At 45.0% G+C, this 17,425-nt stretch overlaps 1 protein-coding gene across 1 annotated transcript; it reads left to right on the top strand.

Annotated features, from left to right (window-relative positions):
* The first annotated feature begins 7,139 nt into the window (after positions 1–7,139).
* rai2 (retinoic acid induced 2) lies at positions 7,140–16,805 on the top strand. The gene is made up of 2 exons (XM_080473184.1): positions 7,140–7,279; positions 13,348–16,805. The coding sequence occupies exon 2, from the start codon at positions 13,425–13,427 to the stop codon at positions 15,045–15,047; it is 1,623 nt and encodes a 540-aa protein (XP_080329310.1). The 5' UTR covers positions 7,140–7,279; positions 13,348–13,424; the 3' UTR covers positions 15,048–16,805.
* The last annotated feature ends 620 nt before the right edge of the window (positions 16,806–17,425 follow it).

The following is a 17,425-nucleotide window of genomic DNA, read 5'->3' as shown; positions in this document are numbered from 1 at the left end:
GTATGTATGTATGTATGTATGTATGTATTTACTAACTTTTCAGGAGGATTTTTCATCATTCAAGGACTAATTGATTAGATTTCGGGACGTTAACGACTCACCGTTTCTGAATAAATCTAAAACTAAAAAAACCCAGAAAATATTCCGATACAAAGCGGGTGAGAGCGGCACCTCATGGCGTCTGTTGCCATGGAGACGTGTTCAGTGTTTCACACCGGGATGGCTTCCCGAGAGGATAGTCGTCAGTGATATGAGCTAATAGCGATCATGCTAGCGACGCGAACTCGGCTCTGCAAACAAACGTGGCGTTGGCGACGCCTGCGCTCTACTGGGTGTCCGTTCTACTTTAGTTATTTGTTTGTTTGTTTAAAGAAAAGCATAGATAAAGTTTCCGTTGCCTGTTCAGAAGGGTTTTTGTAGAAAGAACCTTGATTTCCAGGTACTCTGACATCTGCTACTGTCACGTGAATTCAATGAACTCCTCTCCTCGAACGCCGGGGGGATTTTGTTTATGTTGTTGAAACTGTCCAGAGAGAATTTTCTTAAACAACTAAAAGTTCCCCAAAGACCTCGCCACATAATCTCTCGACCTTAAAGGAGTTTGTCGGCCGTTTCACTGCGTAGCTGCTCGATAGCTTGTTGACGTAAACAAATGTCCTTGAACAAACCATTAGCTTCTGCTTCAAATGACACTTTGACTGATAAACGCTGACATTTAACTTCCTATCGTGAGATATTGTGTCTGCAGCTGCGAGCCCACCCTTCTTGTTTTTAGCTTTGACCTTTTTATAATCTCATTCAAACAATGTTGTTTAGACGAGAGCGGCGATCAAATCATACGGATACATTTGCTGTTCAGTTATTTCTTCACCGTTTGTTTCGCCTCATGTTTAATCACGTGTTGTGGCTTGATAGTCTGCGTGACATTTGCCTGCGTAAAACATTTTAAATATGTTCGGGCAGCATGTTATTATCAATCAGACGATTAGCACACTGTACAAACCCGCCTGAGCTGGAGGTTCTTCCTGTCGACTGCCCCTCCCTCTCTGTCAATGAATAATTCACCAGCGGCAAGGAGCCGCTGTGTTGGTGTGTTATTGTCCTGCAGTCGTAGCTCTTTTCCTCCAAACATGCTCACGAGGCAATTTGCTTCAAAGTCATCTTTTGATGAACACATGAACACATGAACACATGGACACATGAGCACATGAACACGTGAACACGTGAACACGTGAACACGTGAACACATGAACACATGAGCACATGAACACATGAGCACATGAACACATGAACACGTGAGCACATGAACACATGAACACGTGAACACATGAACACGTGAACACATGAACACATGAGCACATGAACACATGAGCACATGAACACATGAACATGTGAGCACATGAACACATGAGCACATGAACACATGAACACATGAACACAGAGAGTCTTTCTGGATCCAAATCAAACATGAAGCTCAGCACACATGGAGTCAATTCAAAACCGTTTCTTCTTTCATGCTGACTCATAACACGGCGCAAAACTGCAGTGAAATGGAGGGAAATGTCTTAATACACATTATTTATTTATTTGTTTGTTTGTTTTTTTGAAGAAATTATTCGGCATACCAACAAGTGCGAGAAGTACCGAAAGATCCGCGATCATATTGATATTCGATAATCATTCAAAATGAGTGATTTTTCTTTTGTTTCGAGGTTTTGGTGGGAATCAGTGTTGCGGTGGTTTTATGCATATTAGAAAACAATGACAGTGGTCTGTATCGGTGTTTCACAAAGGTCTGGGCGTGCCTCCCTTAGGGGGCGCTGCAGAGATTGAGTGGGGGAGGGGGGCAAAACAGACCAATTAAAATGATGACATGAGCTTCAGTGCAAAACCGTGAGTGTAACAATTATGCCAATTGCAGAATTCAGAAGGCGTGGTTGTGGTTCAGCTCCTCGGGCAAATTGTTTTTGAATTATAATGTTGGTGGTTTGATCAACTGGGCTAAAGACTGAACTGTGAATGGGTCCCAGTCGAGTCAATGGTTGAATGTGACGGAGCATTAAACTCATCGCCAGGCTCCTCCAGCGGTAAAGTTCACAATACACGAAAGTCAATTTACGAAATATAATAAGATATGAAAATAAAACCATCTCACTGATATAAAAGTCGTTGCGCTTTTTACTGCTGATGGATCGGCACTGCTGTTACTAATACTAAATAATGAGTTTGTAGGGCCTTTGAAAAGCTCAATATTTTATGGATGAAATAAACTCAAAACATCTATTTACACTATTAACCTTTCCACTCTCCCTACATCTAAACACAGCTCTCATGTATGTTAGTAGCAAGTATTGGCTGAAGATTACCCAATGTATTTCAAGTGAGTAGAGTCCATGTTTGCTGATACATTTTCCCAGTAAGTTTACCAGAGAATCATCAGGAAGCCACTGGAGCAGATCCACACAGCACAACCAGGAACTGGCAGCCAAGACGAAAACATCTGCAAAAGGTTTTCAAGCTTCACTTGGAGGAAAGAACATGTTGTATTTATTGGTTGAGCTTTGGTTTAGGAGAGCAGCACATGAAGAACACATTCAGCTCTGAACCTGGCTGCATTTCCTCCAGTGAGCAATGCTGGCGGGGAGGGGGAGGGACACCCAGGAGGTAACCACACCAAAGTCCCCCTGGTGCCACCGGGGGATACGCTGGGGCTCATTATAGAGCATTAAACAGCCTCCTGGTGGAACAATGAGAGGCCGGGGGCCCCGAGGCAGAGCCGCAGGCTGGCTGGGGCTGATATGGAGACCCTGGGGACCCTGCTCACCGGGCCGCTCTCTACCAGACCTACATCCACAGCTGCCAAACCCCATCAGCCAATAAGGGCTCGGCTCAGGAGGCCAACGCCGGCATAAAGCGCTCAGAGAATAACCAGGTGAAAACTTACAAACCCAGTTTTACCCTTCGTCATGTGGTGTGATTACATCTTTACACAAAATATTGTTTATATTAAAACAAAGTTAACCACAATTATTATTATTATTATCATTATTATTATTATTATTATTATTATTATTATTATTATTATTATTATTATTATTATTATTATTATTGTCATCATCATCATCATTATTATTTTTACTAAGAAATGTTTAGTTCACTTTTTTAATGAGTTAAATTCAATGATTTGCCACTTTAAAAATGTCTTTATATATATATATATATATATATATATATATATATATATATATATATATATATATATATATATATATATATATATATATATATATATATATATATATATATATATAATAAAATTGGTCGTTGTCCCCTCGAGGGACACTAAGAGCGTTCCGGTCTTTACACTACTCATTCAATCATAAATTTTATGGGACCAAAGGTTTTCAAAGTGTAGAAGGACGAGAACCGACAAGCATGAAATGTTTGTCTTCTTTACGTCCTGCAACGGTCACTCCAGGATAGTGGTAAATATTTCACCATTAGAACTTGTCTCCATCAGGAGTGAAGGGTGAGGGTCTGGGGAGTCAATCAATACCAATAGTTGTATACTGGATGCAGATTATTTCTATTATTCTAATCAATCAGATCTTCTTCTGCGATCAGAATATTTGTTTTGAGGACGTGAGGCTAAACTAATATGTTCTTCTGTTCTGAGTGTTTACAGTGTGTACAGACAATGTCAAAGGTTTTAGAATTAAAACATTGAAATGGAGTCTCTATTTTTTAATTTGCTTCTTCAGTGTTAAAAGTTTCGAGAAAACAAAAGATCTGAGTGATGAAAACTTTTAATATTGAATCTGACATCTAAAGTGTTTTTACTCTAAGAGTTAATGGACAAAAAAGATTCTGTGTAATTATGATAAGAAACAGCTGAGCCAAAAACACAAACCTCAGTCTGGACCTGGACCTCGGTCTGGACCTCAGACTGGACCGCAGACTGGACCTCGGTCTGGACCTGGACCTCAGGCTGGACCTGGACCTGGACCTGGACCTGGACCTCGGTCCGGACCTCAGTCTGGACCTCAGACTGGACCTCGGTCTGGACCTGGATCTCGGTCCGGACCTCAGTCTAGACCTCAGACTGGACCTGGACCTGGACCTCGGTCTGGACCTGGACCTGGACCTGGACCTTGGTCTGGACCTGGACCTTGGTGCGGACCTCAGACTGGACCTCAGGCTGGACCTGGACCTTGGTCCGGACCTCAGACTGGACCTGGATCTTGGTCTGGACCTCAGACTGAACCTCAGACTGGACCTCGGTCTGGACCTCAGACTGGACCTGGACCTCAAACTGGACCTCGGTCTGGACCTCAGTCTGGACCTCAGCCTGGACTTTCATGATGTAGTGGTTAAGTGTGACCTCCAGCAGGGCTCTCAATGGATGAACTACTGTTTACAGTTTTGTATTATTAAATTTAACACATTTTGAGAACTAAATATGCTCTTTTGGTTGCACCTGGAACATAGTTGGTGAGAAGGTTCCGGTTCAATTACCTACCAGGCCTTTCTCTGTGGAGTTTGCATGTTCTCCTTGTGAGTGCATGGGTCTTCCTCCCACTGTCCAACAACATGCATGTGACGTAACTGGTGACTGTGAATGTGAGAGTGAGTGGCTGACATGAGCCGGGACAAGGAGGTATAGAAGATGAATGGATGGATGGATGGATGGATGGATGGATGGATGGATGGATGGATGGGTAGGTAGGTGGATTGATAGATGGATGATAGATGGATGGATGAGTGGGTGGATGGATGGATGGATGGATGGATGGATGGATGGATGGATGGATGGATGGATGGATGGATGGATGGATGGATGGATGGATGGATGGAAGGATGGATGGATGGATGAGTGGGTGGATTAGTGGGTTGATAGATGGATGGACAGTTGATGGATGGATTGATGGATGGATGGATGGATGGATGGATTGATGGATGGATGGATGGATGGATGGATGGATGGGTAGGTAGGTGGATTGATAGATGGATGATAGATGGATGAGTGGGTGCATGGATGGATGGATGGATGGATGGATGGACGACGGTGGATGGATGAATGGAAGGATTGATGGATGGATGAGTGGGTGGATTAGTGGGTTGATAGATGGATAGATGGATGGATGGATGGATGGATGGATGGATGGATGGATGGATGGATGGATGGATGGATGGATGGATGGATGGATGGGTGAGTGGGTGGATGGATGGACAGTTGATGGATGGATGGATGGATGGATGGATGGATGGATGGATGGTGGATGGATGGATGGATGGATGGATGGATGGACAGTTGATGGATGGATGGATGGACAGTTGATGGATGGATGGATGGATGGATGGATGGATGGATGGATGGATGGATGGATGGATGGATGGATGGATGGATGGATGGATGAGTGGGTGGATGGATGGACAGTTTATGGATGGATGGGTGGATGAGTGGGTGGATGGATGGACAGTTGATGGATGGACGACGGTGGATGGATGGAAGGATCGATGGATGGATGAGTGGGTGGATGGATGGACAGTTGATGGATGGACAACGGTGGGTGGATGAATGGATGGATGGATGTGATCTTTTTTTGAACTGCAATAACCTGCTGTAGCCCCCAGTTCTTTCAGGTTTGGTCGCCCTGCCTTACATCGATCTCCCCAGTTTGAGTCCATACCTTTGTGTGTAGAGTTTGCATGTTCTTCTTGTGGCTTCATGGCTTCTTGTTTCCTTTCTCATTATAAAACATGAATTACAGGTTGATTGACTCTAACATGTAATTATTAAACATACAGGGACACATTTCCTCAATCATTTCAAACACAGATTAGAACCGTTTTACTCTTAAACTGCCTGTAGATGTGAATATGTGTCATCGTGTTTCCTGTCCAGGGTTCAGCCTGCTCCAACCTGGACTAGAACCTGGACTACAAACCTGGACTAGAACCTGGTGGACCCCAACCTGGACTAGAATCTGGACTCCAACCTGGACTAGAACCTGGACTAGAACCTGGACTCCAACCCAGACTCCAACCTGGACTAGAACCTGGACTAGAACCTGGACTCCAACCCAGACTCCAACCTGGACTAAAACCTGGACTAAAACCTGGACTAGAACCTCGACTGACTCCAACCTGGACTAGAATCTGGACTAGAACCTGGACTCCAACCCAGACTCCAACCTGGACTAGAACCTGGACTCCAACCCAGACTCCAACCTGGACTAAAACCTGGACTAGAACCTGGACTCCAGCCCAGACTCCAACCTGGACTAGAACCTGGATTCCAACCTGGACTACAACCTGTACTTCAACCCAGACTCCAATCTGGACTAGAACCTGGACTACAACCTGGACTCCAACCCAGACTAGAACCTGGACTAAAACCTGAACTCCAACCTGGACAAGAACCTGGACTCTATCCTGGTCTATAACCTGGACTAGAATCTGGACCCCAACCTGGACTAGAACCTGGACTAGAACTTGGACTCCAACCTGTACCAGAACCTGGATTAGAACCCAAACTCTAACCTGGACTCCAACCTGGACTAGAACCTGGACTAGAACTTTGACTTCAACATAGACTATAGCCTGGACTAGAACCTGGACTCCAACCTGGACTAGAACTTTGACTTCAACATGGACTATAGCCTGGACTAGAACCTGGACTCCAACCTGGACTAGAACCTGGAATCCAACCTGGACTAGAACCTGGACTCCAACCTGGACTAGAACCTGGAATCCAACCTGGACTAGAACCTGGACTTCAAACCAGACTCGAACCAGGGACTCACAACAATGGTTGTAGTATTTGATGCATGTGAAGCTTAGACCTTGATTCTGTTTACTCATCCGTTGGCTACTGTCTTTTCCTATTTATTCATTTTACATCCATTTGATGTGTACTTTGCATGAGGAGGAGGAGGTGGAGGAGGAGGAAGAAGAGGAGGGATGGGGAGGAGGAGGAGGAGGAGGAGGAGGGAGAAGAGGAGGAGGTAGAAGAGGGATGGGAGGAGGAAGGAGGAGGAGGGGGAGGTGGAGAAGGGGGAGGAGGTGGAGGGGGAAGGGAGACTGTGGAGGAGGTGGGGGGGCCCGTTGACGATCTGCGTGCGCAGCTTCAGTCTCTCGTCGCTCTGACGGCACCGCAGTGAAGAGATAAATAGCAGCCTTATCTATTTATTTTTGTAAAGTATTACGGGTCTATCGGTTGATATTTGAGAGGGAGCGACCTGGCAGGAAGCCGCTGGAGCGTTCGTCTGTGTGGAAGGTGAGTATATGTCTGTGTTTGTGGCAGAATTTGACATTTTTATGGCAGAATTACATTAAAGGATCGGAGATGAGACGGGGGGAGCGAAGGCTTTTCCCCGTCGCTTTCTGTCGCTGAAGCGGTGTCTCGCTTTAATTTCTCCTCCTGAAATTACCAGCAGTAGTTCAGCTCAGTGCCCGCACTCCGTTCGTAAAAATATAGTTTTTTTAAGCCGTTTTTTCTCCAGTTTTACGAGCGATACGCAGGCAGCTAGCTTCTAACGTGAATATGGCTGAGGGTCTGACAGCGCGAGCTCGTCTATTAAATGTGAGCCAGCTGCGCGTGAAGGGGGCCGTCAGAAATATCACCTTATTATTCTGCGCGAGGACCCGGTTCACCGCTTTCAATGTCAGGCGAGCCTCGCGCACCAACCCCGGAATCTACATGGAGGAGGACCGGGCTCATCCCGGCTCCTGTGTGTGTGTGTGTGTGTGTGTGTGTGTGTGTGTGTGTGTGTGTGTGTGTGTGTGTGTGTGTGTGTGTGTGTGTGTGTGTGTGTGTGTGTGCGCGTGCGCGCGCGCGCGCGTGTGCGTGCGTGTGGACAGGTAACACAAACACGAGCTGTGAGGAAGAGAAACGATCCTCACGTGAACCCTACAGTAAGCTCTGCTGCAGCTTCACGTGCAGCCCCCCCCCCCCCCCCCCCTGCATTTATCCTTGTTTTGTAATTTATTCATTTACAAAGTCCATCTTTTTTTCATGCATCTGCTTCGTCCAGTTGAAGGTGGTGAGGCTCTGCAGTGAGTCTCAGAGTTCATCCTGCTGTTTTCCACCTGCGAACTGGAGAAACATGCAAACTGGACCCAGTCGGGCCTCCAGGCTGTGACTGACCAGCTGGACGTTTCAGTGTGAAGCCAAGAGTTCAGCTTGTGCACCACGTGTCAACGTTTAGCAGTTCAGATCATATGTCTGCTGTACATATCAATCCATCTATCTTCTACCACTTCATCCACTTCAGGATCTCTGAGCATCACACACACACACACACACACACACACACACACACACACACACACACACACACACACACACACACACACACACACACACGGCTCATGTAATTTGTGTCAATACACTGAATTACTCGCACCATTGCAATATAATCCAGTGACAGGTGGAAATAAGAGCAGCACAGAGCGGTCAGCACCACAGCCCTATAGGAAAACACAGGATCTCTGCAGTAGTCGTTGTTTATATATCACTGGCATTGTTAGTATTTTTCAATGATCATAATGTCTTTTATTGCAGCTACAGATTCTTATAACATTTGTAAATAAACAAAGTATTGAGTATCGCCATTGATTGGCACTACAGTGTTGTAATCCCATGTAATCCCATTTGACCTCTGACCCTTCCTGAGAGCATTTGAAGGATGTCAAAGGTTGTATTATCAACAGTTAAACTTGGTTCCTCCCTGAAATGATAAATACCAAACCTGTACTGGTGTCTCTCTTTGGTATTTAGACAATTAAGAAGAAATCAACGTTTTGCTTATTCAGTTATCGTTTCTTTGTTTGGCCTTTTGAGGCTAAGTGAAACTTTTCCTGATATTAAAAAAACTGCAGAAATATTACAGATTATGTCTAGTCCCACATATCCTGTTCAAATAAGTTTCAGCTTTGAGTAGTTTTCCTGTTTATAACACAGTAAAGGAGGACCATGGGCAGGGTTTAGATTACAGGGGAGCCTCAGTGCCACCAGGGAAACTCCTCCCCACATGGTGATTTAGCTATTTTGAAAGTGTCAGCATTCAACAAAAGATTCAGATGTTTTACTGTTTTCATCACATAATGATTCAATATATTTGAAAAAGATGTAACGGTGGAAACATTCTAGTTCTAAGTAGCCGTATTAGTCAAATATTAGTCTGTTTTTCATTTGTTGTGCGAGTTTCTCGATGCATTGCTCATTATATTATAATGTAATACACTAGAATACTGTTGTGTGATTTAGTTGTGAGATAACGTGTCTACTGTTTACCGCTGTAAAGTACACCCTCAGGAATAAGTTAGAAACATTAGTGAATTAAATCTCTGACAACAGAAAGTGAATGTTGTCCTCGTACAGGCAGACGTTGTGGTAAACTTGTTCTCTCTGATTTATTTTGATTGTACAAATATGATGAAGTTCCCAGTGAACGCACATCAAAATGTGTGTCCTTGTGGTCCAAGTCCGTCATGTAAAGGATTTAAATTATGATTGAGCTGGAGTTCCTGACAACAAACAGAAATGTATGTGTCCAGTGTTTACACACAGCCATTCGTTTGTTGTTATGAATTGTGGCTTGATAGGGGATCAGCTGGGGGACAACCAGCCAAATGAAAGATAATCTGCACTGATGTCAGAGCAGTGATGAGGCCTCGTCGCTCGCTCTAATGAGATGTAATTGGCCATTGGAGCAGAGGGGTGGCGAGGGCGCTGACCTTTACATCGTCAGCCCCCCCCCCCCCACTGCTTTTGTTTCCTCTGGTTCGAACTCTAAATCAAACCCACAACAAGGAGGAGATAGACGAGAAGCGGTCCCTGTGATGTATCTGCGGTGCAGCTTAATGCAGGGGAAGTTCAGGCGTTGTTGTTTTCGCTCTGCTATTGACTTACTATGGCGTGTACATTCCATCAATGAGCCAAGGAAAAGAGGAAATGTGGAAATCATTACAGTAACGGGGACAGGGGAGGGATCTCATTCGGCTTTCTGTTGGGTCTCCTCTTGCCCACTTACTCAATTAGCTGTTGCTGGCTTGTGAACACAGACCTCCTATAGGATGACGTGTGAGATTTATGAATGTAAATGTGCTGCCAGTGCTGTTGGTGTTTCAAAGATCGTCTGCATTCATTCAGACATGTGAGGGTTTGTAATTTAGTTTGTGCTGCATGCTATGAGCTCATATTTCATGAAAAATTGAATTCTCTCTCGAGCTGTTCTTGATGCCTGATGTTTAAACCCTGTTATCATGGCGAAGTGAGAAACACTAATGCTGTTACTATGCTAAATTTAGGGAGAATAATCAATTTACCTTGAAGCTATTTGTAGACATGGAGTTATGTTAAATTTAATGACAACTCTCAGACTCTTCAGTTGTGGTTTGGTGCTTTAGTGTGGCTTTACATTGTGTATCCGGCTTGTTTACAAGGTGTGATGTGTAGCCGGGGGGAGCTGGTAACGTTTAATCTGTTTTGTTGGACCACAAGGAAGCAGACGATGTGATTTCACTTAAACAGAACGCACTGGGAGGAACAGCTGAACAGTAACCTCCTGACGCTGATGTGACATCTTGCTTTGACCGTCACTTTGTCTGATAACACTGAGACAAAATAAAGACACTGAGTCAAAGAGCATAGAAATAAAAAAGAGCCAGAGACGAGCTCGTTCTCTAGTCGGGTTAGCTCCGTGTTTGGTGCCCTTGTCTGATTCCCTCCTGACTCAAGTGAAGAGGGAGTGGAGCGGTGAGCTGATCGGACCGCGGTGAGACCAACAACATGTCACTCATGACGTCAGCTCACTGGATAATAATATCCTCTACTTTCTTTCAAATAAACTTGATGCATTAAAAGCGTTTTTTCAACATAGTTAAGTGCCGTCATTAGTCGGGTTAACATCCCCACTTTAGGCGCCTTCGACAGTCAGGCTATCTTAACCATGAAAGACTTCTTTCATGGAGGCGCAGGGCGGCGTTATCGTGTCACAGAACTCATGACCACGTTATCAAGCAGGAAATGTCTTGCCTCAAACTTCCTGGTATGCAATTGAGTCTGTGGCATCCAAATAGTGGAAAAATAGAATACATTAGAGTTTCCTATTCATTGTCTTTAATTAGAATATCAGAGCCGGCATTTTCTTCTGTTTCATCTCAGATAAAGGAACAAAAGAAAAGTTTAGCTCCTTGGACAACATTGATTGTTTTTTCTGTGTCAAACAAAAAACTTACAGAGACTCATGCCAAATGGTGTGTGTGTGTGTGTGTGTGTGTGTGTGTGTGTGTGTGTGTGTGTGTGTGTGTGTGTGTGTGTGTGTGTGTGTGTGTGTGTGTGTGTGTGTGTGTGTGTGTGTGTGTGTGTGTGTGTGTGTGTGTGTGTGTGTGTGTGTGTGTGTGAGTGTGTGTGGCACATACAGTAGGTCCAGTATGTGGAACTCTGTTTTATGTTGGTCTGAGTAAACTATTACTCGCAGAAACTCACTTGTAGACAAGCATGAATGAACCATTGAGCACTAAATATAAAACACGGCTTCAAACTGTAAGTCTACTAAAGCTTTTATTGGGTTCTTATAGAAGATGTATTCCCAAGGTGCGGACAATTCCCAGACCTTTTCCATGCATGAATCCACGACAAGATTATCAGCCGACCGCCTGGCCGGAGAATCCTCTGTGTAATCCATCAGAGGCCCATTACAATGTCTCATCTATACGACAGAACAATATAAAAGCAGCCCGGGGGGATTGAGGGCTCCTCTCTCTGCTCTCTGAGGCAACCCAACACCACATGAAGGACACAAGCATGAAGAAAAAGTGTCATACTTTAACTTGAAAATTGTTACTGCATGCATGCACTTAATTGAGTTTAGCGCTTTATAGGTTGAGCAAGCTTTGTTGATATGTTACAGGAAGTTGTTTTTTTATATCCTCGTTTCAAAGACGTGAAGATTTTCTCCAGTGCTCTCATCAGTATGAATTATTGACCTGGTCCACGTTGGGTGCATTGTTTCTCCAGGCACCCAGGAGACGTTTTATCACCATGGATGGATGGGAGTTGACAGCCAGTGCAGGCGGGACATGTGTTGTGTGGAGGTGTCATGTAGTGAGGAGGAAAGCCAATACACCGTAGGCTTATTAAAGCACCACAGCAACTGAGATGTTGTCTTATTTGATGGATCAACGGTCAAAAACTGGGTCGTCATCTTCTGGGTGACTCTTTCTATGCAGATATCTCAGCTCAGGGGTCCTGGATCTTGTTAATAAAAAGCTTCCCTCCCTCTAGCAGCACACGGCTTATTACCCCAGGCTTAAGCTCTTCAGCTAAAGCAAAGGAGACATGTGGAGGAGGGGAGTGCTCATGATGGGAGCCCTTTACAGTATGTTTATAATCAGGGAACCAAAGCAGCAGAATAGAAACAGAACTGCCTTAGGATCGGAGGGACGACAAAGGATTTTCCTTGTTGGTAATTCAGCAAAACATTTTTGAGGTTTAATTAATGTCTTCAAAAATCTTTTTTTAAACACTGCTCAGACACTTCAGTATTACCCTAGAGACATGTAAAGACAAAGTGTGCTTTAGTTTGTGAGGCTGCATGTCTCGAAACCACACATCGCATATATGTTTATCACCGCACTGTGATTGGTTGTTCATCCTCATCTTAAAATGAGAAAGAAGACTGAATAATCACTTTTAGTTCTTAAACCTACTTATTCCTGGTAGCATGTGGTGCAGTGGTTGGCACTCCCGCCTCATATGAACAGAATGTTTGGTTCTTTCCATGTGCTTGTGTGTCTTTTTCAACACGTAATCTTGACTTCTTCCACAATTCAAAGACATGCTTATTTGATAGTTGCTGTGTGGGAGATTCTCTGGCTGTCGGCTCAGGCAGGTGACCTGCCCCTCTAACACCGACACTGAGCAAATCAGACACAGAGAATAAAAACGATCGTGAAAAAAGACAATAATGTTAGTCAGATCATTTGAAAGTTGAAAATGCAGGTTTTGAAATATCCTAGATACCACCTACTGTGGGCAGATGTATGTAGTAGTTCTTGTTTTGATCTGTATCATGTATAAACACTGCAAGTATGACCAGTGTGAATCACTTCCCTCCATCTTTTTATTATAGGGTAAGTGTTTGTCATCCATCTCAGCCCGACTTTTATGGATTATCTTGCCCTTTAGTCCTGCTCAATCTATTCTGGACAAACATGAAGAGGAGGACAAATTTGAGATTACTCAGCAGCTCATAGCATTTGATTTATTTATCAGAAATATCCTGAAGCATTGTAAGAAGGTAGTTCTCATCATTGAAGACCTTCTTTCCTGTGTTTCAGGGCTGCCAACAAGAATAATGGAGGAGACCTGTCACTAACACTTGATGAAGATTTCCACTGACTCCTGAGGCTGAATCATGGAGGGTAACGATGACGTGTCAAGGACCATGACACAGCCTCAAACTGATGTGTGCAACGCCGAGTTGGGGGGTGGAGAGGTCACCGGCAAAGAGGAACATGGAATAAATCCACTCAATCCAGCCGAGTCCTGCGACAAAGGGGGGCTCTCTGGCCTGATGGAGCCTACTGCTGCACCGTCAGTGGTCAGTCCCACCTCTGAATCTCCTGGAGGAGTGGCTCTCAAAGTAGCTACAACCGTACTCCACCCGGTGTGTTTGGGAGAAAGTCCACTCATGCTGCCCATTCACCTGCAGATGGCTGGAGCGGCCGCGCCTCAGCTTGCTCAGATGGGGGCGTCGCCTTACTTGATCGCGAGCCAAAGCCCTGTTTCCCTTCCCTTGGTGCTGGACCAGCAAGTCATCCAGCACATGAATCCCTCTGCAATTCCTCAGACTGCTAACTGCCCACAGCTGCCTCTCCAGAACAACATCCTGTGTCAGAACCCTCTGACGTTTGGTTTACCTCCAGCCGCTGAGCAGAAGTCAGCAGGACAGATGCAGGATGCTAACCTGCTCTCTCTCCTCCAGAATCCAGCATTCACAGCCATCTTGCAGGACCTCTTCCCTTCCCAGACAGGTGCGTCCACCTGTCAGTCCCCAGGCTCCCCGTTCTTCCCCATTCCTCCCTTGACACCTCCTTACACCTCCCCTTTGGCCCCTCTGGTCCCACCAGCCACACTTCTAGTCCCTTATCCGGTCATCATTCCCCTGCCAGTGCCTCTGCCGGTTCCCCTCCCCATCCCCATACCAGTACCTCTAAACGATGACTCCAAGGGGAACATGCCAAAACCGGTTTGCACTGTGAGCAAAAGCACTCAGACTTCACCAAAAGATACTACCTCTCCCCCTTTGTCTACAAGGAAATGCTCTGCCCCGTTCCAGCCACAATATGTGTCTACATCCTGTCTTCCTCTGGAAGATGGACAGGCGCTGGACCTTTCTGTCCGGCCGTGTCCCGTTGAACCAAAACAGGAATATCCCAGTCCACAACAGGACAGCGTGCTCGACTTGTCAGTGCCTGGTGTGAAAAAACGATGTGCGGCGATGGGAAGAGAACCAGCTTTACGGCCCGGGCAGGATACAAGTGGCACTTCTTTGTCTCTCGGCGTTGAATGCACTCAGAGTTTGGACTCCAAACTCCTGGGAAGCCTGGCGTCACTGGAGTTCAGTCGGCAGCACAAATGGCTGGTTGACAGCAGCGTCCCCGGGTCCAGCTCTATGGGCCAAGAGGCGGCTCTTAGCGCTGCCGGAAACCTGGAGATCGTCAGCACCTCGCAGACAGCCAAGGTCATCGTGTCGGTGAAAGACGCGATCCCCGCCATCCTCTGCGGAAAGATCAAAGGCCTTTCAGGAGTGTCCACCAAGAACTTCTCCATCAAACGGGACGGCAGCCAGGGGGCGTCCTTGCAGCAGCTCTACGGCATGCCGTCAGGGTCCCACGGGGAGCAGCACAACCCCAACGACCCCCTCAAGAAGGTCTCCAAAAGCAGAGCAATTAAACTGAAGAAGGTCAGCTCCCAGGAGATCCACTTCCTCCCAATCAAGAAGCAGAGACTCGCGGCGTTGCTTCCAAGGAAGTGAGAAGACTCACTGCAGAGGGATGAACCGCTGCATCGCTCACTGGTAATCCCTCCAGAGTGAAGAACATCGGACACATGGAGATGTTGTGGGATGGAACTCTTAACTCTTATACCTTCAATCACAGCTGAGAGTTTGGCTGCAGACGTGAGGCTTGTGAACGGTGCGAAGCAGTAATTACAGAATGGCCTTCCGTTGGACCTTTCTGAATTGCAGTGGGTTGTTTGTCACCCACTATTCGCCAGTGTTATACCTAAACAGATTTTATGTGTATGGCAGCTCAATGGGCTCCTTGTGCGGCTTTGGAAATGGTCTCTATAATTGAGAGATGTCAGAACAACTGATTTGACTTTACAGTCACAGCAGAGACGCACTGGTTCCGTTCTTCCACTGGGTTTCACAGTTCGTTTCCATGTGTCATTTCTTTACAAGTGCACTGAAGACCTGAAGCAGTGTGTCCCAGCTGGACTTGACTGAGACTGTTAGAACTTATCACATCTTTGGAAATTCCCATCGTCATCAGTAGCTTACTGAAGCTGCTGGCTCTTTTGTGAACGGGTGAAGGATTTAGCATGACAGGCTAATGACGACTTTGCAGTGCCAGTCGCAATTTCATTCAGTTAATGCTGGCAAACGTTGTTCGTCACAACAAAATACATTCTTACTTTGTGAAGGAGCAGGAAAAAAAGGGACGTCCTAATTGATTTCATATTTAAACAGACCTTTTTTTACCAGCGTATTATAATGTAAGGAAAGTATTGCAAGGGAAATAGCTGCTTGTTGCTGAGAATAATGACCTTGCAGAGAGTGTGCAAAACACTGTAACTCCCCCTGTTTCCATTCATACATCCTCAGTGGAAGTTCTGATATTGACTTCAGTCTGTGGAGAGGAGATGTCTGTGGAGAAGTGAAGAAGAATTAATGCCCGTTTTCTCAGCCTCCCTGAGAGAAAGTGCTGTTGTTGTATTAGTGAGTGTGTGATTAGTCTGTTACTAGAGTCAATATTGATCAGACCCCTCCTCCCCTTCGATCAGACGTGCTCGTGTCAAACTTCTCTTCCCAGTGCTTTGCTGTCATTTCCCTTGTTTTGTGGAGCATGTTGTTTTCTCCTGTCCCACCGTGGTGAGCACAGTTGTGAATATGGAACGTCGTGCTGTGCATTTGTGCGTGAGCGTGTTAATTTATCCTATCCAGTGCACTTTGTCATAGTTTAGTTGAAGAAGATACAGGGTGTCCGACCTATTCTGCTCAAACTAAACCCTGCGCCTCCTTTTGTGATTACTGCAGTTATATAAATCTGTGAATCGCAGGCCAGGATGTAATAACAGCCATACGCCGGCTGTCGACATGGGCAGAGATGGAAAATACCTTGAAGCTTGACTTTCTACCCATTCTTTATTTATATCTGTGTACTTAACCAGTCCCAGAATGTCCACCTGTGAACTCGCGCCTGCACTTCTTTCAACACGCAGCTCTTTGCTTTTGTAGCCTGAAAGTATTGCTTCAGTCGTCCAGGATCTCACTCTTAATTTATTATTTGTACGACTTTTATTTATACAGTGTGTATATTTACATGATGGCTGGATAAGAAGTCACAGCCTCCTGAGGAACTCTGTCTGCTGAGCCGCGGTGGGTTTAATTAAGACGTCAGTGAAGACACAGCAGTTGAATTGTGCCGACAGGTAAATGTTTGCAATTACTGTACAGTGTGTGTACTTTTTATATGGAAGTGAACTAAAATCTCAAAAAGTTCAAATCCTCCATTGTGTCCATTTCTTTTCTATTGATTTGAGGTGAAATCAGAGTAGAACATGACTCAGATTGTTTACTTGAGTCCGGAGACCTGTCTCTCAAACACTTTAGGACAACAAAGTGTAAAAGTTAAAACCGAAGACATATTTGATGAGTCATTGAAAGGAACTTTTTTAAATGGAATGAAGCATCTTGCTGTGACGTCGACGTGCTGACGAACATTGTCAGCAGGATTTTGTGAAAATTAATTGAAGAGACAATATAATCGCACACAGAGGAACTGTGAGCAGCAAACACACTGAGTTTTGAACTTTGTTTAAATTGCATTAGTCTTTGTTAAGGGTTAACTTGCTGAGGTTTTGTAAAAAGATATAAATGTGAGGATATTTAAAGGAGTCATCACCTGGAAATCTCTTTGCTCCTTGTTAAAACATGAATCTTGGTGTTGAATTTCAGTTGAAACTAAATCTAAAGTTTGAAAGTGGCTGAGTTGTTTTATTTGGGCTCTTTGTTCAAAGCAGAATGGCTCCAATCAGATATTTAGGTTGTGCTCTGTGACCATCGTCCCTACAGGAGGCTGATATAAACCCACCTCTCTTCAATTTAGCAGTTAGCAGTTAGCTGCTAAC

Source organism: Lipophrys pholis (genome assembly GCF_963383615.2).
Source record: "Lipophrys pholis genome assembly, chromosome: 10".
NCBI lineage: Eukaryota > Metazoa > Chordata > Actinopteri > Blenniiformes > Blenniidae > Lipophrys > Lipophrys pholis.
Note: the sequence above shows the minus strand (reverse complement) of the source record. Positions and strands in the feature narration are given on the sequence as shown.